The following is a 24,800-nucleotide window of genomic DNA, read 5'->3' on the forward strand; positions in this document are numbered from 1 at the left end:
ATAATAACAGTGTTCAAAACAAACAGCGGCTTAAGAGAAAATGATGACCCACAGGGTCCTTATAAACAACAGCTAAAAAATGCGTTACACGCTAACTCAAAAGACGCTATAAGAAATTGGGTCTCCAAACATCACATAAATCTCGCAACAGGCACGCTAGAAGAATATGTTAAACATGCCATACATGCTGGAAAAAATGACAAAGGAAAAAGCAAAGGCTCAAAAATTAGATACCTTCATTACTGAAGAAGGCTAAATATATTTTCAAGGTAACATGCCAAACAGGGGCAGAGGCATGTTTCGAGGCCGACGATAAAGAGGGAGGGGCAGAGGATTTGGAAGAGGACAGTTTAGACAAAATGCGTCAGGCTGTTGGTGTTGTGGAAAAGAATGGCATATTGCACGCAATTGTCCAGAAATTCAAAAAAACACCAAGAATAACACACTGCAAGACTAGGCCAGCCTGCTCCCACAGCAGAAGAAAGGGACACTCTTGAGTCACTGAACAAAAACTTAGTGGAGCTCCATTTACAAGAGCTATAAATCTTGCTGTGGCAGTAGTATCACAACCATCATGGAAAGGCATGTCAGTTGCCCATTTTATTGGGACCACAATGTCCTGTCAATCTGCTGGGGAGAGACGGCTTGTCAGCCCTGGGACTAGCTTTGGTTCCAACTAGCAATGGAAACATCACTGTTAAAAGACAGCATGAAATGAAAGGTTCATTTGTAGTAAAAGTGGAAAAATTCCCCTCTTACTACTACTCATTGGACATACCAAACAAACCACAATGTGTAGGAACCAATCTCCTACAGAAGGGACAAACATTACTGCAAAATATTGAGGACGAAATGTCAAATGACAATCTTGACATAACCTTATATTACCGAGGTAGTCTTGGACCAAATCCAGAGTATGAAAAACAATTAGCACTGCTACAACACCTAGCAGAAGAAGGTCTAAAAGCTAGGAAAAACAAATTACAATTCTGTAAAGAACAAGTCAAAGATTCAGGCCACTATTTAAGTGCTACAGGAAGAACAGTACTGAATGATAGGAAGAAAGCTATTTTACAGGCACCCAAACCAACCACAAAGAAACAGATGATGTCATTTTTGGGACTGTGTAATTATTATCCAATGTGGTTTGCAAATTATGCAGAAATAACAACACCACTGTCAAAATTAACGTATGACGATGACCTAAAAATGACATCTCCTATTAATTGGACAGAAGATGCAGAACAGGCATTCTGTGAAATAATAGAGTGCTCGTATCAAGTACTACTCGTGCTCTCCCAAATTACGGCAAACCTTTTATCCAAATGGTTAATTCTAAAGGACACTTTATGACTTCTGTCCTAACACAACAACAAGGAGATAAACTTAAACCCGTGGCTTACTTTTCGTCAAAACTAGACAGTGTTCCATGTGCACTTCCACATTGCGTGTGAGCTGTCATTGCTGCTTCAATGGCTGTAGAAGCTAGTGCTACCATAGTTCTGTTTCATACGCTAATATTACAGGTCCCACATGCAGTGTCCACATTATTGTTGCAAACAAACATGACGTTTTTGTCCCCTGCTCGGCACCTCTCTTGTATGGCCACATTGCTGTCGCAACCTAATATGACCATGGAGAGATGCGCAGCCCTTAACACAGCCACATTGATGCCACTTCCTGGTGATGGTGTACAACATGATTGTCAGGAAATGGCTGAACAGTCAGCAAAAAGTAGAGAGGATTTGTTAGACCAACCTCTACCAGAAGGTGAGATTTTGTTTGTAGACGGTTCATCAAAGAAAAACTAATATGGTAAAACATGAACTGGATACACCGTTGTAACAGAAACATCAGTTTTAAAAGCATCACAACTGCCAAGCAACTATTCCACTCAGGCAGCTGAATTAGTTGCATTAACGGAAGCCTGTAAATTAATGAAAGATAAAACATTAACTATCCACACCGATAGCCAATATGCATATGCTACTGTGCATACATTTGCCAAATACACTAGGTCCCCAACTAATGAACACCCGGCTAGCGAACAGTCGCGGATACGAACACAAGCCGACTGGTCTATATTTTATTTTATTTTATTTTGCCTTGTAGTCGCTCAATCAGTATTTATACTGCTACTGTACATGCTTGACCAGTAAAATTATTTCTTGACTGAAAATCTGAAAGGAAGGGGGTTATAGAATGATATGAGAATTTGAGCAAATACATGATAAACAGGAGGGAAATGTTGGAGAAATGTACATATAAGTTATCATATATTTGCTTAAAGAATGTATCTTCCTTTGTTTGAACTGCTATAACCTTTGTGTGTGTGCGCTAAGTAAGGTGATTCCTGCAGCCATAAAGAAGAAGAAACAGGAACTGCTAAAACACAGAGAAGCTTGGAATGTTGTGCTGTAACTGTTGGATTTATAATGTACTTTCATTTGTACTTTCCTGTACAACTGAACTTTTGAACTTCCTGTTTCTGAGCCCGCTGTATGTTAGCAGATACACAATCTTGATTGTTTATGTGATCACACACACACACACACACACACACACACACACACACACCCACACACTCTTACACATTCACTCAGTTAGTTTACATATTGTATTGTCACGATGCAGCTTGAGTGCCCCCCCTCCCTTTGGTGCTGCATCGTGGTTTTTGTAATTAGGGAACGCCCTAAAGAAATAAAAGGGAGGAGATGGCAGAGTTTACTCAGAGCGGGTGGACGTAGTAAACTAAGTACATCTCTGGCCGTTCTCCTTGCAAGTAAAAGCAATCTTGTCTTCTTTCTTCTTTCTCATTGTGCTTTCAATGTTTTAGGTTGCTTGAACCTGACACATACAAAACTTAATGTAGTCCAGTACTGCTCCTATGTGTGTGTCCAGGTACTGGTGTCAAATAGGTCACAGTCAGTATGAAGGAAGCAGTCCTGAAGTTCACTGAGTGCAGTCTCAGGTCAAGTTGTTACAAACTTTGTGGTGGGCCTGGATCTGCGTCTGAGGGGGGCGCATGCAGGGATGAATAGCAGGGAGAGATGGTCTAACTTGCCTAGATGGGGGAGAGGTGTGGTTCTGTAGCCGTGCTTGATGTTGGCGTACACATGATCCAAGGTGTTGTCTCCTCTTGTTCAGCACTTCACATGCTGGTGGAACTTGGGGAGTACAGACTTTAAATTTGTCTTGTTAAAGTCTCCAGCAATGATGTGAACATCAAACACCGCTTCTGCTTCCTCTACCGCCTGCGCCTTTGCCGCTTCCCAGACCCGGCAACAATCCACGGAGTGTCCGGCGGTCTCGCTAGTTCATCTGAGATGTTGTGGTTGTAGTGAAAGTCTCTTGTAACTGTTATTTTGTGTCGGTAGCCAATGTCCAAAAGTTCCTGGCAGGTGTAGCAGTGTAGTGCCGTGGTGAACGTGCACAGAGTGCACAGATAGACAATGATGAAAAACAAAACAAGTACTGAGAGGGAGAGCCGTAAGCCGCTGCGTCTGAGCATTGGAAGCGTCAATGATAATAGACAAAATATGGAAGTGACAGTTGAAAGTGAACGTTAAATTATTAAAAATTATATTTATACAAGTCCTGAGCAGCCATTTTGATCGGAGCTCATCAGAAGGGGGCGTTTCCCAAGTGACGTTGGTGAAGGAGCAGGATTGTAAACAAACGCTAGCAGAAGAAGTGACGCTTAGTGACATCATCATCCAGCACATACGTATGTAAAAAAAAAAAAAAAACGTCTGTCATTTGTGTATTCTTGCTAGTTGCTGCACCGTTTGAAGTCGCTGCTCTGATCAGGAGGATTATCAGCACAAAAAAAGCCCCTGCTGCTATCAGCCCGTACAGGTGAGAAAGTTTCAACACCTAAGTGAAGATACCATACCACATTCATTTGCTGAGGAATTTGCATAATGTTCCTCACCTTTGGGCGCAAAGTGCAGGTTTCTAAATTAACCAATATCGTCCATGAATCGTATCGGCAACCAAGAATCGTGATACAAATTGGACTGTTATTAAAACGCATCGGACCAGTCCAGGGTGTACCCCACCTGTCGCCCGAAGTCAGCTGGGATAGGCTCCAGCATGCCCCCGTGACCCTAATGAGGAAGAAGCGGTATAGAAAATGGATGGATGGATGGATGGATTAAAGCGCATCGTTACACCCCTAGTCACTCTCATTTCATCAGTCCATAAAACCTTTGAAAAATTCTTCAGTCTTCAGGTGTTTCTGGGCCTAATCTTGACGTTTCAACTTATGTGTCTTTTTATTGGTGGTCACTGGTCATTTTGGACATAGCAATAGCATTGGAGTTGGAAATATGCATACAAATAACAGACAATAACTGGCTAATAATTGTAAAAATAAAAAATACTTTTCATCCAAGTGTGGTTAAAAAGATACGTACCAGTGTAGTGTCCTCCATGCATTCCTCCATGGTGATTGCACACGGCATAGAGGTCATACAGGTAGTCGTGAGGGAGCGTCAAGTCAACAGACGGGTGGTGTTTCCCTGAGGCTTTAGGCCAGGATGTGATCCAGGACCCACTGTTCAGGTTGCGCATACTCTGGCTCCTCTTCACCACATGGGGGGCCATGTCCAAGCCAGTCATGGGGAAATTAACCAGTGTTGATAGTTTGTTTCTACGCTCACCCACCTGTTTTTCAAAAAAAAAAATCTGATTAATTACAGGGTTAATGTGGATTACTTTTGATTAATTACGATTAAACAGCATCCATTTATTTATTGTGTTGCACCAGACTCAAAAAGAAGGGACTATATACAGTATACAGTTTATTTAACAGCTATAACATCGTGTTCTTGTTAACAAAAAACCTGCTGGTTTTTCTAAACAAACATTGACACCCATTAATGTCGACCTATTACTCCTTTTTCAGTCAGCAACTAAGACAAACAAACTTGTTCACATTATCCGAGAGGAGAGCTGACAGCTTCTTATCTACTATGTTGTGTCACGCTCTGCTGTGACACAGGTCTGTTATATTGGTTTGTGTTTATTATTCAGTAGCGTTGTGTTAGCGTTGCATCTTATGTCACTTCTGTTGGCACCTGCTGAGCTGGGCGGAGCTACTGGACCCTGCAGCTGTCCCTCATTAGCGCCATTCATAGTCACCTCAGCTGCAACTAGCCGGCACTGGATTATTCCCTCTGGTTGCTCCTCCTAACCACGTGTAGATTGCTACTGTTTCACTTACCTCTGTGAGCTGTCTTCATCTGCCGTCCTGCAGCCCAGTAGCCCGTGAAGCTCTCACGGTAGTATTCTTAGTTATTAGTTAGTATTTTTTGGTCCTCTGTTTTTTCACGGCGCCCTTTCGGTTTTGCACCGTCGCCCTGAGTTCCCGTTTTTCCCCTTTTTGCATTTTGATAAAAAAAAATTTCAACTGCTCGAACTGTCCTTGTGTCTGCATCCAGGGATTTATCCACATTGCTCTGACCGAGTCTGACATGTTGCCTGCAACTGAGAACAATCGCTCAAACGGGACAGTCGTTGCAGGAGTAGCAAGATATTTGCAAGCCAGCAGTGCCAGCTTGTCATGAGCTCCTGATTGAGCTGACCACCATTACAACTGCCCATTTGCACCCGTGCGACAGTAACACTAGTCGGACAAACTGCCACAAACGCTTTGCCAGAGACCATTTTGCATTGTTGGCCCTTCAAATTAGAGCTTCAGAATGCAAAAAGAAGAAATGGAAGTCAAAAACATTTTTTGAGTAAACAATTTATTACAAAAAACAGCAAACTGAAATAGGCTGTTCATCAGCTGCTCAAAAGTTTAAGACCACAGCCTTTAAAAGCCAAAATCTTGGCAAAGATGTGGATTCAATTGCAATTTCTGTCAGGCATGCAATTTTTCAACTGGTCTCAAAATGTGTATCAATTGTAATGTTTTTTTTTTTTTGCACAATCCCATTGTATGGAATATCTACATTCCATTGTAAATCACATCCATCCAAGATTCATGTACCTCTGTCACATAATTAAAAAAAAAAAATTGTTTCCGTCACATTTTGGGAACACTTTTGCCTCTGTCCATGGAAATGTTGCGGATTTCATTGACGCACACTATTTTGTGATTCTTTTGGAGATATGCAAACACACCTAAGAAGCGCTTGCCTTACCTGTCGGAAGCGCTTCAAGTGAAGGATGAGTATGTCAGGCAGCGTCCACAGGCTCATCTTCACCATGCCCTGCTGGAGCTGCTTGCAATGGGGACACTTCCAGGCATCATCTGGTGCAAGCTGAAAGTATTTGGACAATGTCAGAGTTTTTCTGATTGTGTCTTTATACAGCACCACGATGACAAGAGAACCATAATTTGTAATACTTTGTGATCAATGAGTACGCATGCGCCTAAAACAAATATTGCACTGACCCAATATTTTTGGCACAGAGGAGGAGTTTTCACACTAATTTTAAAATAATGGTATCAGCAGCACCAGTTCAGTGTGTACCCTGCCTCTCGTTCGAAAGCAGTTGGGATAGGCTCCAGCATACTTGCGACCCCAGTGAGGACAAGCGGTGCAGAAAATGGATGGATGTCAGGAACTAAGAAATACAGTATATCCTTTTTTATTGCAGCCACTCAGTTACTTCATTGTGATTGATTGTCTAACATGATTGATTTTGTCTTTTTTTTGTCTTAAAAATATAATCCAAAAACAGGTGTGAAAAGAGTGCCATCTTATGTTCTTCGTCGTTGTCTTAAATTCGGGTCAATCCAGTAATACAAAATCCAAATGCTACTGAGTTCCTGAAAATGAATGTAATGCGGACTATAATTCCTAAATTAGCAAATATTGTCAAGAGACAAAATACTGTCCATATACTAGTGGACTTACTGTAAAGTGCAAAAACTGTGTGTTTGTGTTCTACTTCAGAATCTTACTTTTTATCTTGGTGGATTAAAGGTCTTGGATGTCTCCCAGCAAGGGGAAAATCCTTTGAATGAAACTCAAATAAGGAAGAATTGGGTTTATTTGCTCTCGGGCTTCCACCAGTGGTGCATAAACTTTTAACATGGTGGTAATGTTACAATACACGACAAGCTGTGGTTTACTTTGCTACGACAGTAAGGTTCAATTATACTTTATCAGCATCAAATAAGTTCATATTCAGCATGAACTATTTGACTGGTGGTCACAAACATGCATGAATTTGATGTTTTTAATTGATAATGTGGATGATAAATAGTATCTGGATGCAGCTCTACTTTGTCATTTGTGCCTTTGTTATGTCTATGTTTTGTTTTATTTATTTATGTATATTATTATTTATTGTATTATATTGTAATTATTAATGTAAACATAAAAAAAAACAAAACTTTTTGACCTGTGTCCGGGCGAGGGAAATCTTGATCCAATATTTTTTTCTTTATTAGGGTCTGATGTGCCACTCTTTGTCTAGTCCCTCCCCTAGGATCTGTCTATCATGGGTGACCCTACCAGGGGCATGAAAGCCCCCGACAACTTAGCTCCTAGGATCACTGAGACATGCAAACTCCTCCACCACGACAAGGTGGTGGCTCAAGAAGGAGTAGCACAGTGTTTGCTTTTTTATTTGTATGTATTTTTCAAGAACTCCTAAGTCGATTAACTTAATATTTAGCTTCACATGAAAGAAAGTACTGTATTTAATTCAAGTACTTTATGTTTGCCATGACGTTGCATTCCACCCTCTAAATCCTGACCTTTTGACAAAATGCGGCATTTTGCCTGAATAAAACACGAAGCTTAACCTTTCAGTAATCTGTCAATGTTTTCTGTTACTATTATTACTATAACAGATCGACCAACCTTGAAGAATTTCTATGAGTACGCCCCCTCCACACACACTCACTTTGATATTTTGATTTAAAAAAAAACATTGTACATATTTATTTATTTGATGTGTCACTGTAGTCATTTTTATTGCAAATGTTGATCCGAAATCGGAGGAGAAGGTGTTTGCTGAGGTCGGCTATGTTCCCGGAACACATTGTATATATTTAGTAAATAATGTTCTACAAGCCTTTACAGTCCCCGTCAGTGTAGCTTGAGGATTTTTTTGGAGGTGCACATCACACTATGTAAGTTTGCAGGTGGATGAGTGACTGTAGCGTATGCTGGTGCCTAGACACAGGAGCATTACCCAGGTTTCAAAGACTGGGCTCAAAAGTGAAACAAATGCGTACCTGGAGAGCAGCGAAGACTGCAAGTGTATTCAAGGGTCAGAATTCTTGCCGAGTATGAAAAAGGCGTAAATTTGAAAATTGCCAGACTCATTGAGACTTAATGAAACTGTCTTGGACAGGGCTATCATGTTCAGATTTTATCTGAGGAGACCAGTAGATACTAGTATGCACTTCATTTCAACACAGCTAGAATCCGCGGTTTTCAGGGCTTGGTAGGCCGTCGTCGTCATCTGTGTGAATCAATCGCAACAGCTCTTGAGCTGTCCTATCTAGTCTTTGAACATAAACTGATGAAGCCTGCTCGGATGAAAGGTAAAACATCTTCTAAGAATATTCACAGGCATACTTGTACATCTGTGTGAAGTTTAACAACAGACTTTCCAGCCTCCCTGGGAAAGTTTATTCCAGGGTGCTGGAGAGAAGGGTACGACCGTGAGTCGAACCTCAACTTGTCCTGGTCACGGAACACTGGACCAGCTCTACACCCTTGCAAAGGTACTGGAGGGAACTTGGGAGTTTACCCAACCGGTCTACATGTGCTTTGTGGACTTGGAAAAGGCATTCGACCGTGTCCCTCAGTTTATATAAGAACAAATCTGTTTTTTCCTCTAAATTTAGTGGGTGCTGCTTATACAGGAATTTATGGTAATAGGATGCTAACAAAGATGTTTTCTGATTAAAAAAAATACATTAAGAACGCAGTTGGAGTCACATAATGTATTAATAACATGAGAAGACGCGCGCCATATTGTATGCTAAACGGAAAATGTATGCAAACTGAGGCAAAATTTTGGTGAAAATTTTTACGTGAACGGACTGTATAATAATACCATATTACTTACAAAATGTAATTAATAATAATTATTATTTCTGCAGGTGTATTATGTTCAGGGGCACCGTATGGGGCGAAAACGAAGGACAATTCCAAGAAAATAGGTAATTATTAAAAAATAAAAAGGTGTAGCCCAACATAATTTTTTTTTCCATGAGGCCAAGAATTTCTGGCATTTCATGGTCAAAGGTTTTGGCAGTGACTTAACTTCAGTCTCAGTGTTTCAGTAACTCCGCTGCCTCTGTATTTTTTGAGAATACAGTACATTTTACGTGTCTTTTCTATACTGTCTGTTGGGATCACAAAAATAAAAAACAAAACGGCAAAGTTGTTGAACCACCAAATTTAAGTCATTCCCAAAAGTTTGGGCCATGACTGTTCTGATAATTAATACATCAAAGTAGGTTTTGAAAGAAGAAAGGTGAGACCAAAAGCCAAACCAGACCAAACAAAAGCAAGAGGGGTAGGAAACACTTCAAAACCACTGCAGCAGAGAGCAACCCTGCAGTATGACTTTTAGCATGTCGTTCATTTTAACATTGTGTTTGATCTTGGCTCTGACCTGCTCTTCTTTGGTATACAGCTGGAAACACTGATCCAGAGTGCAACTGTGTTGCTGCAGGTGCTGCTGCTGCTGGTTCCTCACGCTCTCTGCATCTTGTACTACTTCCTCCTGGATGCTGCCAAACAGACTGAAGCGTGCACACACACAAACACACACACACACACACACACACACAAACTGTTGCTGTAGCGTAACACTTGCTAAAATGCACTTTGGCAGTTTGAAGGAGGCAAACTAAATGGTAGCAAACACAGGCTGACAGCCGCAATAGCGTTGGTGCGTTGCGACCTGAATTGCATTCACGGTGCTTACCAATCTTTCAGCTTTTGCTCCCACTCAATGACGACCTTGACATGTGAAGGTCCCCCAGGGCCACAACATTTCAGTGCTCTAAAAAGGAACAACAGAATAAATATCACCACAATATTCAGTGGTACCTAATTTGACAAATGTGTCTTGTAAGTCACACAAACAAATTGAAGGTCAAGCCATCATCATGCATGACTTGTGTGAGACGCGAGTGTACCTCACTTCAGCAAGCGTCAAACGGTTTTGCATTTTCGTTGGCTTTTTGTTAACAGTTTTGGGTGTGCTGTATACACTTCTCCTGTTACTTTTAATGATAAACACCACCTTCCACAATAGAAATGACTAGTATGACTCAAACTGATCCACAAAATCAAAGCACACGTGTCAGACGCGTCCATCATTGATAACCTTAAACACAAACACACAGAATGACTCTAAATAATCCAAGTCATGAAAGCTAATGCAGTGTCTTTTCAAACTGAATGCAATTTCACTTGTACAGTATGTGTGTAACAATGTGGATTAAATCTTTTTTTAAATTTCCCTTTGCCAGGAGTCATTCCTGTGCAGACCACAACCTGTGAGTTTTCCATTCTCCTGAGTGCCTTTCTAGTTCAAATGTTCTTGCTCTGTAGGCAAATTGTTTTGCTTTTTTTAAGTAATTAATCTCAGATTTTAGTACCTATAAGCAAATTGGTCTAACAGTTTTTTTTTAGTTTTTTTTTTTACCTTGATTTATCTTACCTGATTGATCTTTAATGTTTCTTAAATTCTTTTGCTGCGTGGAGCTCAGAAGGAGAAAAAAAAAAGTCATCCACCAAAGCACTGTATTGACCACACTGTTTTCACAAAAAACAGTCTAATGTTGAGTTACAGCGATGGGCATCATGCCTGAAGAGCCTGCCACGTCCACTTTGTTGATCTCTTTGAAGAAATAGACGCAACTCAGATGCCCAAACCCATGTAAATTACCTTTGATGTTGGAAAGAACCTTCCAGCATAACAGACGGGGTGAGGATGCCCCTAGGATGTTGAGCTACAAGTTCAGATAAGTTCTTTGGTTGTCTGTTTGTCATGCCATACTGCATGTCACAGTCACTGAGAAAGAGTTGTGACATGACTGACTTTTGTGCAGTCAGCGTGGGATTGATTGTGAATGTGAGTGAGAATGGTTGAGAGCTGCAATAGTGTTGGTGCATTGTGCCCTGCATTGCATTCACAGGTTGTGGATGGTTGTCAGTCTATTGCTTCCCCTACCATTCTATGGGGGTGGGGGGACACCCAACCCGATCCCAAAGTAGGCCAATTTACCGTATTTTCCGTATGGTAAGTCACAATTGTTTTCATAGTGTGGCTGGTCCTGTGACTTAGGCAGGCATGACTTATGTATACATCTTTATCTCTGTCTGTCTATATATACTACATGCACATGCATGTGTGTATATACTGTATGTATGTATACAGTATATACCCACACATACTGTGTGTACAGTAGTGTGAAAAGGTGTTTGCCCCCGTCCTGATTTGTTTTTTTTTTCTCTGTCTGTCACACTTAAATGTTTCAGATCAAACAAATTTCTATATTGACAATGACAACACAACTGAACACAAAATGCATTTTTTAAATGATACTTTTATTACTAAGGGAGAAAAAAATCCAAACCTACATGGCCCTGTGTGAAGAACTGCTAACTGCTTGGGCCACCCTTAGCAGCAACAACTGCAGTCAAGCGTTTGTGCGAACTTGCAATGAGTCTCTTACAGCGCTTTGGAGGAATTTTGGCACACTCATCTTTGCAGAATTGTTGTAATTCAACCACATTGGAGGGTTTTTCCAGCATGAACCGCCTTTTTAAGGTCATGCCACAGCATCTCAATAGGATTCAGGTCAGGACTTTGACTAGGCCACTCCAAAGTATTAATTTTGTTTTTCTTCAGCCATTCAGAGGTGGACTTGCTGGTGTGTTTTGGATCATTGTCCTGCTACACAGATGTTTTTGGTAGACAGTATGGTTCCATATATCACAGCAAGTCTTCCAGGTCCTGAAGCAGCAAAACAGCCCCCCACCATCACACTCCCACCACCATATATTACTTTCCGTATGTTCTTTTTCTAAAATTAGGCGTTACTTTTACGGCAGATGTAATGGGACACACCTTGCAAAAAGTTCAGCTTTTGTCTCCTCAGACCACAGAGCATTTTCCCAAAGGTCTTGGGGATCATCAAGATGTTTTCTGGCAAAATTGAGATGAGCCTTAATGTTCTTTTTGTTCAGCAGTGGTTTTCATCTTGGAACTCTGCCATGCAGGCCGTTTTTGCCCAGTGTCTTTCTTATGGTGCAGTCATGAACACTGAGCCTTAACTCAAGCAAGTGAGGCCTGCAGTTCTCTAGATTCAGTCTAATACTCAGTTCATTGTCAGTCTAATTGCTTCTTATGGAGGCACACGCACACACACACACACACAAAGTCAGAGTTGCACAACATCTACATACGACTGATGGAAAAATACTGGGAGACACACAATAGAAGCATTTTTCCTCACTCACACAAGCTTAACGTTCACTTCTATACAAACGTAACTTTCACTTTCTAGAGGGGCACGGCAACTGCAATATAGATGGCGTATAATTTCATTCTGGCGTCTTTCTCGATTTCCTCATTGATGAGTCCAGTGCTGTCATCAAAGACACTGCTCTTCATTTTTTTTTTTTAATACGATTTGAAAACCATTTACATTGTGTGATCATTGAGTACTTCTCCAATAGCAGCAGGAAGACAGGTTAAAAAAAAGAAATAGCACTTTACACGTGTTTATATGCACACATATTTGTGCAAAATTTTGTTTATTGGAAACCTGCTTGTCAGTTTGCATTTTTTTATGTTTCATTAAAAAAAAACATTAAAGCTGTTTACATAAAAGCAGTTTTCTTTTGCATTCTGTTCCCTCAATACACCAAACCGTGACCTTAAAACCGAGGTATGTGCTGTTAGGACCTTTTAGCAGGGCGAAGTCCACCCAGATTCTTTTGTTGTACCAGCTGTAAAATAATGCTAAGAATTTACAATTTAATATTAAAAGGAGTAGATAAAAAACAATTGCAATGCCAGAGATAACGGCCAGCACTCCAGCCAAAGTCTTGCGAGGTCAAAGCGGTCTCTAAAGTGAACCTGAGTGAAACTGAGTGAAACTGAATTCAGGCTCCAATGATCAAGAAAGTTCCCGTTAACTGTTGGTGTATTGGTCTTTTCTGGTTTCAACCAATCATGGCTAGGAGGCTGGGTGTCTTAGCCATGATACAGGAGGGTGAGGCATAATCAAACTATGTTAGTGTATTAAAGTGTATTAAAGTGTATTAAAAACAACAGGGTGTCTTTGTTCCAAGTAAAAGGTCATGTGAGTGTGTTATCTCTCTCTGTTGTATTTAAGCACACATATGCTGCAGTACCCATCTAGAACAGCGTGGAAAATATTCCATTCCCAACAGTACCGAACCGTGATTATGCTGTACTGTTTCACCCCTACTGGACAGTACTGCATGTCACCATTTAGAGATATTAAAGTACATGTTTTTTAATGAACTGCATAAACTGGATTCTCAGCCTTTCTCAGACTTTATAAGTCCCAAAAAATTTTACAGTCTAAAAGGGCCCCAGAGAAGAACTAATCTTTTAAGCCTTGCTTCATTAAGACAGTCAGAATCAAAGCTGAAGATTGGCAGTGTTCCTGTTTGAAAACCCCCAAAATAATGTACTCTGGAACAAGACAGAGAACACGCTCAGCACTGTTATCACTATACTTAACCTTTTCTATATTCTCTAAAGTGATTTGCTGTTTCACGGATTAAAACAAAAAGCAGGAATATTTCAGGAAGTTTACCGTAGGTGGCAGACTCTTTAGTGTCCTGAGGGATAGTGTCACACTGTCAAACTGATGATGCAGCCGCTAATGGGTGTACTTGGAAAAACCATCACTGTCACAGTTATAAAAAAAAAGAACATTTAAGGGGAAATGCAGCTGTCAAAGTAATGTTGCTCTCTTGGAAAGGCTGTGGTTCTTGCATAGAGAGATGGTGAATACTTATTCACAGTAGTTTGTGAAATCATATCTGCGTGTGATTGTGTTTGCTCATTTAGGCAGTTACTCCGCCTCTGGAGACTCTCCAGCTTTAGAGAGTTTTTTGTCTGATAATCACATGTAGGATGCCTTTATTGCTGTAGTGGAAAAAGTTCCCTTCTGACTATTGATTAGGAAAAACAGGCATGCTGTCAATCCGCTTTTCAATTCACTTTTCTGAGCAATCCGCTGCATGATGGCGGGGGTGCGGGCCAAAGTCAAAACAAGTCAAGACACATGGCTATAAACCTTTGCCCACCCATAACTTATTGACCATTCACCCAATCACAAAACTCAGGGGATGTTAAAATTTTTGTTTTTTCAAAAATATGTTAACGAATAAATCATGCTGTTTCATGGTGAATATAGCCTATTATTAATTTTTTAAAAACATATTGAAGTGAATTTTATGTGTTTTTTGCCTCAATTATGCATTTTCAAGCATAAAAATGGCTAAATAAATTTAAATACAAATATAAGAAGATGCATCAAAAGATGCATTCCAAGACGATGGGATGATATGTAGTATTCTACACTGGTCGCTAGGTGTCAGTAAGGTGTCAGTCACACAAGCTCGGACTTCATAGCTGGAAAAACAGGCTTTTATTGCAGGTGTGAATGATCTCACAACAGGCACAATAATCCCTATTAAAAGCATGGACTCCTGTTGCAGCTATAACCCACGCCAAGCTAAAACTCAACGCCACCGGAACACATTTACAGCAACACACATGACCGCGTGTCTTATTTATGTCTTAAATGGCTTATTTTCTGTTATTATGTCTACTATATTGGGTAATGCAAATGTAAAGGTGACTCATGGGGTTGTCAGGATACCCTCCTTCCCTTGCCTACCTTTCATTCCTTTATGGCAGCACCCTGTTGTACAACACCATTGATGGCTTTGACATGGAATCATCGTTGAGACATGGGACATCCTTCAGATACCCTTAAGTCTAACACATTCCCACAAAGCCATTCTCTCTCAAATCATGGAATTAACTCACAAATTGTCAGAGATCACTGCCAGCTCAGCACCAGGCAATGGCGAGACGCGCTCCAGATTCGCAGCCATGCCAGCCGAGCTGTCAGCATCAAAGGAATCTCATGCCACCCAGCCAGAACTGTTAGCGGGTGAGTGCAATGTGAACTTGTGTTTAAACAGAGACCCAATAAATGTTTTGATGAGCGAAGCAAGGTCTACTATGTCATGGGCTTGTTACGGGGATAAGCATTGGCATGGGCAGAGACTTTGTTTTGGTCCCAAGGTACACCTTCACTGAGTTTTTTTCCCAAAAGATGAAAACCATGTTCTACCGTCCTGACTGCTTGGGTCCGCCAAGGCCTCCGAAGCGTTGCCGACTATTACATAGACTTTGGGACATTAGCAGCAGAGTTGGGATGCAATGAGGAAGCCCTCCAACCGATATTCATCGATGGGTTAACTGAGACCCTCAAGAATTAGTCAACAGCCAGAGATGAACCCTACAGTCTCAATTCCCTTGTCTCTATGACAGGGGTCTCAAACTCAATTTACCTGGGGCCGCTGGAGATAGGGTCTGGTTGTGGCTGGGCCGCATGAAGTATTGGGAATAGGGCTGGGAATCTCAGGGTACCCCACAATACGGTATGATACGTGATGCACGGCTCCCGATAATGATAATATCTCGATACAGTGATAGGGTGAAAAAAAAATAAATACATGTCATAGTTTGTGTTTTGCTGCATTCAGCTGGGATATGCTCCAGCTTACTCGTGACCCTAATGAAGACAAGCAATACAAAAGGGGTGGAATTTTTGCAGCATATTTTAACCAGACTACAAGCAGCAATGGTACAAAAAGAATGAGGATGTTTAGCAACATAAGTGTAAACAGGATTTTAGTTTTGGTGTCTGAAAAACAGTAAAGATATTTTAAACTCATTCAGAAAACACAACATCTCTTGTCTCTCAAGTAGATCGATGCTATAAAGTAGAACCATATCAAAAAGAAATATTTTTTATAGCATTTACACTACTCCATGCCTAGTCAACTGGTAACAAGGGCTCTCTTCAATTTCAATGGGATTCATCTTCTTCCCTGCTGCTGCTGCGTTCGCCCAGCCGTCCTTGCAACCCAATTAATGAACTCTGAGCATCAATAAATAAGCTCATCTTTTACTCACACTAAGGTGGCTGCATTTTGGATTTCAGCCCACAAACTCAAAGATTTTCCTGATAAGGGTGTTATTTCACGGCTAGAGGGCTCTAACAGTGTTAAAAAAACGTATTAAGGGGTTTGTAAACTATGAATATGTTCCATTTACAAATAAAGAATCCTACTTTGAGGCCATTCACTTATCACAGTTGGGTCTGCAGCCATGGCTATGGTTGGCAAAATCTCCTCCCTAAAAAAAAAACAAACACACATCACCCCCACCCACCGGTACTTTTGTTTAAAATCTACATTCTAGTATGAGTTTATGTGGTTGTTTATCATATTTGGGTCTGTGCCAACAGTAGTTGGGGAAAAAAATAAAATGAAAACAAAGTCACAGACAGTATGACACAGAACAATGGTACCTCAAAATTTGAGGTCCCCGACAGTCATATAATGGAAAGAAAAAAATCGAGACTTGACTAGTGCAAGACACCGCAAGCCCTCACTAAACCTCAATTCAGCCAGCATCAAAACATTAACTCAGCATGTGTCTTCTCCATTTCCTTTGGCTTTTGAGGCTGCTTTGCAACACAAAAGATGGACCATCATCAACAGGGCGCAATAAAGGTACGAGCCCTCCTTGGCTTTAAATTATACTTTTTTACACCCCATAAATACAACAACATCATCGGTGGTTCGTACAAATTACCAATAGTGGTTTCAGAGAAACCTCAGCGAGTAGAAAAAAATATGGCTGTAAAATGATTACATGTTTTAAATCAGATTAATCAGTTTTCAAATTAATTAATTCATCACGATCAATCACCATTTGCAACTATGTCTGAAATATGCCCATTTTTACTGTATTTTATTAACAGAATAATAGACACAATATACAGTCATGGAAAAAATTTGACCGCCCTTGTTTCTTGTTCATTTTAACATACAGTATTAAGGTTAAGTTGATAAATCATGTCAGTTACCCTTTTAAGTTAATGTAAGGTCATGTCTCATAAATGTTTTGTGTCATTACTGCCGCCTAGTGGCCAGAATACTACATATGAATTGTATTTACATTTTTTCACTCATAAAAAGCCATAGTCTACCACAAAACAACGACCACTTATTAACTGATTAATTTCAGAAAAAAAACGTGATATATGGAGATGGAGTGGTAATTGAACTGAGATATTGTGAGGGACGATTGTATTGTTTTTCTTTGTCTTTCTATTTATTTAGACTTAAATTCACATACAAGGATAATTGGCCGTCTGTGAGTTTGTGCTGAACGCCTGGCTGTTGAACACAATTTTTTTCTGGATTACATTGACAACTGATTACGGACCATATTGTGAATGCTTTTCGGTACGACCTTTGCTGTCTTGTTGGTGATTTTTTGGGTTACAGTTTGGACTTGTTTGCTGTCCGTCTCTGGCGCTGCACTGAGCTGGCAAGCTAGCATAATGGCGCTAACTACCTGACCCGGATCTGAGCAGCTGGCTGTCAACTTGTAGCTTTGGTGTCATTACCAGCATGGTTCCAAAGAGAAGGCCAGCAGCAGAAGAGGTAGTAGGCATTAAAAAGTCACTCCACTTGTCCCTAGCTTTGTGTAAATAGTGTCTAGTGTACACAGGTAGTGAGAAAGAGAAAAAAAATCGTAATTGCAGTGTTATGAAGGGGTAGGATTAAATAAAGTGCTTCTTCCTGCACGGTGCATTGTGGAACAGAAACTGAACCGAACTGAATAAAGATGACATTGTTGGGAGTTCTGAGTTTCTGTGAGTGCATTTCCTGTGGCTGGACGGAGAAACGTGTTAGAGATACATACATGGTGTCTTCAATGCGGCCCAATTCCAACAACTGGTCGAGGACTCGGACAAATCCTCAGTTTCAAGTTTGCCCACACGCCATGTTGTCCACTTTATCCACTCTTGCCTTCTCCTGCTTTTTGTGTAGCCTCTGTCTACACTCTGGTTGCAGGCGGGACAACTGGTCGCCCCTGCTGCTGATTGGCTGTCTTGCTACTTAAAACTGAGTGTTTGTAGCTGGGAGACACCAGTTTTTTCCTTCCATGTTCGGACATATTAACTTGGACTTCCTCTACTTTTTGGACATTAAATAGTTTTAGTGTCTTCTAGTAGTATGCCCAGTTGTTTCCCATCCACATGCAAACGTAGGCTTTTGCTCTTAAAAACTGAGCTTTTGAGTGGAGATCAAACACTGCGGCTTCAGTGTTTGTGTGTGGATGTGTAAAACAGACCTTTTTGGTTTGTGGCATAAGAAATGTGTGGCATTATCTAATGTTTTTAAAACGTAATTGAACAACACAAAATTAAGTTATTGACATATGGGTGCTGGTTTCATTTCGTTTAGCGGTAGGCACCTTATAACACGCACGGGCAAATAAAACACATTCAGGATGTTTCCTGGTCTCTGTCTACTTTAGTTGTGGTCTGGTTTGCACCAGTGACGTGCGGTCAGGGGAGGAACAGCCTCACTTGACATGATGAAAAACAAAACATATTAAATGTAAGTGTGATGTCATTATTCTTGCTAATTGGACAAATAAATAAATGCCAGTGACCACTGCGAAAGAGCAGTTGGAAGCCAGGGAAGACTGGCGGGCATCCGGGAAAGACCGGAGGACAGCGGGAGAGACTGCACCAGGAGTGGGCGGTTAGTCACCCTACCCACCGGCTCCCCAAGTCGGAGCCATCCTCACTGACTACGAAAACAAATAAGAAGAAACAACCCGAGGGCCCTCCGAGAGGCGGGGTGGAAGAAGGGCCCACCAGGACGGACCAAACGGTAATGAATGGAATGGATAATGACTACGAGAAGTTCCTCCGGAAGTGTAGTTGTGGGTGGCAGAAAGTGACCTCACTAAGAGGCTTGCATATCCATCAAGGAAAGATGAAGTGTGGCAGGCAGCCCAGACAGCACAATCGCACTGCTTCGGCAGGTCAGACGAAAGGGACCCAAAGCCAGGGAGCAAACCACAGTGTAGCAGGACCCGACAGTGCAGGAAGGGCAACAGCAGAGGAAACGGGGCAAGAGATGGAGACAGCAAGCCTGGATGGTGGACACACTGTCCCTACTTCAGCCAAACAAACAGGAAGTATGCCCAAGCAGCTAGAGCAGCGTGGCAGGATCAAGTGGCCAACTGCAAAGGAGAGAGGCGCATGGAGCAAACTTGACAGAGACCTGAGCGGCATCCTGGAGCAAGCTTTGCGAGGCAAATTTGAGGACAAGCTGAGGGCCCTCAGTAACATCTGCTTCCAGGAGTGTAAAGAAAGGTTCGGAGAAATCACAGGGAAACGAGCCACACGCTCACTTCCTACCCAGAAAGGGCGAAGGGAGAAACAGATCGAGGAGCTCCTATGCAACAGACGCCAACTCCGGAAAAGGTGGAGGAAAGCAACCCCAGACGAGAAACCAGGTCTAAAGCTACTCTGGGATGAGCTCAAACAAAAACTTGCAAAACTTCGCCGCGCAGACCGGATCAGGAAGCGGAGAAAGAGAAAGGAGAAGGAAAGAAGAGCCTTCTTCCAGGACCCATACAGGTATGCCAGACAGCTGCTGGATGAGAAACGGAGCGGAAGGCTGGACATCTCCAAGGAAGAGCTGGAGCAATATGCAAAGACCCACTACACCGATGCAGACAGAGACAAACCACTTGGTTCCCCAGGCCACATACCACGGCCGCCACCACCAACCATTGCCTTTCACACCTCTCCACCAAGACTAAGTGAGCTTACAGAGGTCCTGAGGAAAGCAAGATCAGCCTCAGCACCCGGACCAAATGGGCTGTCCTATAAGTTCTACAAGAACAGCCCACAAGTGACCAAAATCTTGTGGAGGCTGATGAGGGTGGCTTGGAAGAAGGAGTCCATCCCAGCCGAGTGGCAGCAGGCAGTTGGCGTATTCATCCCAAAGGAATTGAATTCTACCACCATCGATCAGTTCAGGAGCATCGCATTACTGAACGTGGAGGGGAAGCTGTTCTTCTCGATTCTCGCAAGGAGAATGACCAACTTCCTTAAGGGCAATGGGTATGTTGACACAAGTTGCCAGAAGGCGGGGATCCCAGGGTTCCCAGGGTGTATTGAGCACTCAGCCGTGATCTGGGAGCAGATCCAGCGGGCCAAGAGGGAGCGCACTGACCTCCATGTGGTATGGCTAGACTTGGCCAATGCGTATGGGTCAGTACCACACAAGGTGATTGACTATGCAGTGGAGTTCTTTCACATCCCAACAGCTGTCAGCACCATCATAGCCAAATACTTCAGCAATTTCCACATGTGCTTCACCCGAGAAGGTTCGGCAACAAGGTGGCAACAGCTGGAGGTCGGCATTGCAATGGGCTGCGCGATTTCGCCCATACTCTTCGTGGCTGCCTTTGAGCTCATTCTCCGTGGAGCAAGACAAGTGGTTGGAGGTGTGAGGCTGCCATCTGGAGAAAGACTTCCCGCCCTGAGAGGGTACATGGACGATGTGACAAGCATCCTACAGACCGCTCCATGTACAGCAAGGGTCCTCAAACGCCTGGATGAGCTTACGCAGTGGGCAAGACTGAAGATAAAGCCAGCCAAGTCGCGGAGCCTGTCAATCAGGAGAGGAGTAAGGACCGATAGGACGGTGTTCATGGTAGGGGGGGAGAGGATACCCCTGTTGTCAGAGCAGCCTATTAGAAGCCTCGGAAGAGAATACACTGCTGACCTCTCTGACAGGCAGATGGGCAAGCGGGTACAACAGCAGCTGGGGCACGGCCTGGCCAGGATTGATAGCAGCCAGCTCCCCGGGAAGTTCAAACTGTGGTGCTACCAGTTCACACTATTCCAGCGTGTGATGTGGCCACTTAAAGTCTGCGAGATTCCATCCACCACGGTCAGCAGGTTAGACAGCATTGCAAACACCTATATAAGGAAATGGTTGGGTCTCCCTCGCTGCTTCTCCAACGCAGGACTCTTTGGAAAGAATGCACTTCAGCTTCCATTGAAGTCAGTGGGCCTTGGGTACAAACAGGAAAAGGCCCGCCTGGTGTTTGAACTCAAGGAGTCCAGGGACCCTGCGATAAGAGCCGCGGCAGTAGCCGTCAGAACGGGGCGCAAATGGAGGGCCCAACCAGAAGTGAATCAGGCTGTCAGCAGGCTACAACACAGAGAGATCACCGGGAGAGTGCAGGAAGGCCGGGCTGGAGTCGGCTTCGGGGAACCAATGAGATTCTGGTCAAAAGCCTCAAGACAGCAGAGAAGGGCCATGATTGTGGAGGAAGTGGCTCGAGCAGAGCAAGAGCAGAATCTCATCAAAGCGGTGTCCCAGGGCAAGCAAGGGGCATGGACCAGGTGGGAGGACACTGTCCACAGGGTCATAACCTGGCAAGACATCTGGCAAGCCCCACAGGCACGGCTCAGCTTCATGGTCAGGGCAGCGTACGACACCCTCCCGTGCCCTCAGAACCTCTCCACGTGGTTTGGGAGTGAGGACAGGTGCTCGCTGTGTGAAAGTGACAAAGTAGGCCTCCAACACATCCTGGCATCATGCAAAGTGGCACTGTCACAAGGACGTCTCAGATGGCGGCACAATCAAGTGCTGAGGAAGCTGGCAGAGCACCTGGAGACAAGAAGAACAGCTGCTAACGCAACAGCAAGCGGCCAAACGACTAGCATCTCCTTCGTACGACCAGGGGAGACCCAGGAAAAGGCGCAGGGCAGTCAGGCAAGATCATTGCTAACCCCTGGGAAGGCGTGGGAAATGCGTGTTGACCTGGACAGGCAGCTCATCTTCCCAAGCGAGATTGTGCAATCAACCCTAAGACCAGACATCGTGATGTGGTCCACAGCTGCCAAGCGGGTCCTCATCATTGAGTTAACTGTGCCGTGGGAAGAGGGAATACCATCTGCACACGAGACCAAGCGGCTCAAGTACACCGAGCTGGCAGCAGAGTGCAAAGAGGCAGGGTGGGCAGCATCCATCCACCCAGTGGAGGTCGGGTGCAGGGGCTTCGTTGGCAGGTCAGCGATCCAGCTTCTCCGCGCTCTAGGAACAACAGGGGCAAAACTACAGCGAGCAATCAAGGAGCTAGCAGAAGAGGCCGAAAAAGCAAGCTACTGGTTGTGGTTAAGGAGGAAAGATAGCAGATGGGGTCAGACACCCCAATAGGGTTGGATGCAGGGAGTGGTAGGGAGACGTCCCAAGATGCCACTTGCCCCCCCACCTGGAGATGTACTGGCTAGGGGGCGAAACATCAGTGAAAGGTGGCACCAGCTGACGATCCTGCATCTGACCCAAAGTGCACTGGAGGAGGTGCGACAGGCAAAATGTCCAGCAGGAAATACCATCTCAACCTGTATATACTACTCATACGGGAGAGGCACTTGCAGTTCCACCGCATCTTGGAGGGGTGGGGAGTGCGTGAGCTGGAAGGTGCTTGTCAGCCGCCTTGCACAAAGGAAAAGCCAAGGTTTTATTGAAATACACAAAACAGCAGTGCCGGGTAGAGCTAGATTTACAAACAAGTCAGATGCAAGATGTGTTTAAGCTCTTCTGAATGAATGCATGAATTTGAGTGCCAAGATGGAAGATGTTATACCCAAACTCACCAGGAGGTGATCAGACGTTTACACTAAAGCATCAGAACCTTTCCTGGAGAAGAACAGGGTGCATGTACTTTATAGACTGATAAGAAGGAAAGAACACAAATGTTTTATTAAAAAGAAATGAGACTAAGAAGTATCTGAAAATAATTTGAATTAAAAAAAAAAAAATCAGTCTATCCTTTTTTTTATTATCATCTTATTAACATTAAAAAACTCCAAAGGTGTAAGTTGGTTGGTTGGTTTAATTTATTTCGAACACGCATATGTCCGAAAAGGAGTAGGAAGAAGCAGAGCTTATTTAATCCTACCCCCTCTTCGTAGCACGTCAATTGCTAATACATGTGTGTACATACAAACACGGGCATACATACAGTATATACACACCTACATCTGCACCTACACAAGTACGCACATATTTACATATACAGTATACAGGTACACAAATGCTAAAAAAAAAAAAGTTTTTTTTTTTTTTTCCATTTTTTCCTCCTTCTCCTTTCCTTTTCCCTTTCTATTTATCCTGTCCTTTCTCTCCTGTTGATATCCACATCGTCTTTAGTGTTGCACTGCTAGTGACGCTGGGTTTGTATACAAGAGTTCCTTTTATTAACTATGTCAAGGTTATTGCTATGGAATGTAGTCCTTCTCCTTGTATTGGTCTGTCTTGTAGAGTTTTTCCTCCATTATGCTTATTATCATAGTAATATAATGTTTAATATGCATCCAGATCGCTGATATCTTGGACAGCAAGCACTCTTGCGACTCTTGGACCTCCTTTTAGTTTGATGTAGATTTTCCCGTTAGTGCTCCAAGTGTTTTGAATCTTTCCTTGCTTCCTCAGGTCTCGTGCTTTCTTGGCGATGTCGGAATTGCGTTTTGTCAGATGCTCATTCATGTAGACGTTGGTGCCTCTTAGCTTCTTTCCCTGTTTCAGCAGTGCAGCTTTGAATTCCCTGTTGGTGAACTTAACAATGATTGAGGTGTGGTGTTGTTTCTGCTATATAGTGGGACGCAAGTGTCAATACTGTTGACATCGACATCCACCTCCTTCGATTGTAGGAAGTTAGCAATCTGGTGCTTTATTGAATGAACATCTCTTGACTTGGGTGTGATTTGGAGCCCTGTGAGGACCACATCATTCATTCATGCCATCTGATCCATCTCGTCAATGAAGTTTTTAATTTGCTCCTTGATATTCTCCTTTGCCTCTTTCTCTTCCTCAAGGGTGGTGTGAAAGTCAGCATTGTCCTTCAATAGTGCCTTGATATCATCCTGTAGAATGTTGATATCATTGCATAGTGCTCTATTTTCTTCCCTGGGGTCTTTAGCATCCTTAAGATCAGTACGTGAGGCAGCTTCCATATGGTTTATAGCCTCCTTGAGAGCAGTGCGCAAGGCAGCGTTATCTTCTAATAATGCCCTGATATCATCCTGCAGAACCCTAACATCCTTGCAAAATGCTGTATTTTCTTTACGGTTTGTCGCTTCATGAAGAGCAGAGCGCAAGGCAGCATTGTCATTCAGCAGTACCTTAATGTCGTCCTGCAGAGCCTTGATATCTTCCACTGGGTATTTAAGACCGGCACCCAGGTCTGCATTTTCATCTTGCAACTTCTTGACTTCGTTTCTTAGTTTTTTGATATACTTGTTCTGTGCTCTATTTTCTTCCATAATGTTTGTGATTGACTTACTCTGTACTCTATTTTCTGCCATATAGTTTGTGATACCATGCAGTTTCTCAATTGCTTGCATTATTTGTGGTCGAGTGATCTCTCTACCCTCGAGGAACTCCTTGGTAGCCTTCATAAACTCTAGGTATCCTGGAAAATGGGCTGCTGTTTTTATGTCCACGTCCACTGCGAATTCAGAGCCTGAATCATTTTCCTCTTCAAGTTCAGAGCCAGTATCATTTTCCTTTGTGTTTGACATTGTTGCTAAGCAACCTCTTTGAACTTCAGCAGTTCGCTAATTAGCTAGACTTGCTAGTAGGTATTGATACTTGTATCTGTACCTCTCGACTATCCAAGTTAAAAGA

At 42.7% G+C, this 24,800-nt stretch overlaps 1 protein-coding gene across 2 annotated transcripts in view; it reads right to left on the reverse strand.

The window, feature by feature from the left end:
- Window positions 1–24,800, reverse strand: part of usp43a (ubiquitin specific peptidase 43a) — a 125,636-nt gene that overhangs the window by 23,072 nt on the left and 77,764 nt on the right. For both annotated transcript variants that reach the window (XM_054779837.1, XM_054779836.1), the window contains 4 exons: window positions 9,913–9,990; window positions 9,598–9,727; window positions 6,153–6,272; window positions 4,419–4,668 (listed from right to left, as the gene is read on the reverse strand). In XM_054779837.1, coding sequence (XP_054635812.1) covers window positions 4,419–4,668; window positions 6,153–6,272; window positions 9,598–9,727; window positions 9,913–9,990 — 578 coding nt within the window. The remainder of the gene's footprint in view (window positions 1–4,418; window positions 4,669–6,152; window positions 6,273–9,597; window positions 9,728–9,912; window positions 9,991–24,800) is intronic.

Source organism: Dunckerocampus dactyliophorus, chromosome 6, assembly GCF_027744805.1.
Source record: "Dunckerocampus dactyliophorus isolate RoL2022-P2 chromosome 6, RoL_Ddac_1.1, whole genome shotgun sequence".
In the NCBI taxonomy this organism is placed as follows: Eukaryota; Metazoa; Chordata; class Actinopteri; order Syngnathiformes; family Syngnathidae; genus Dunckerocampus; species Dunckerocampus dactyliophorus.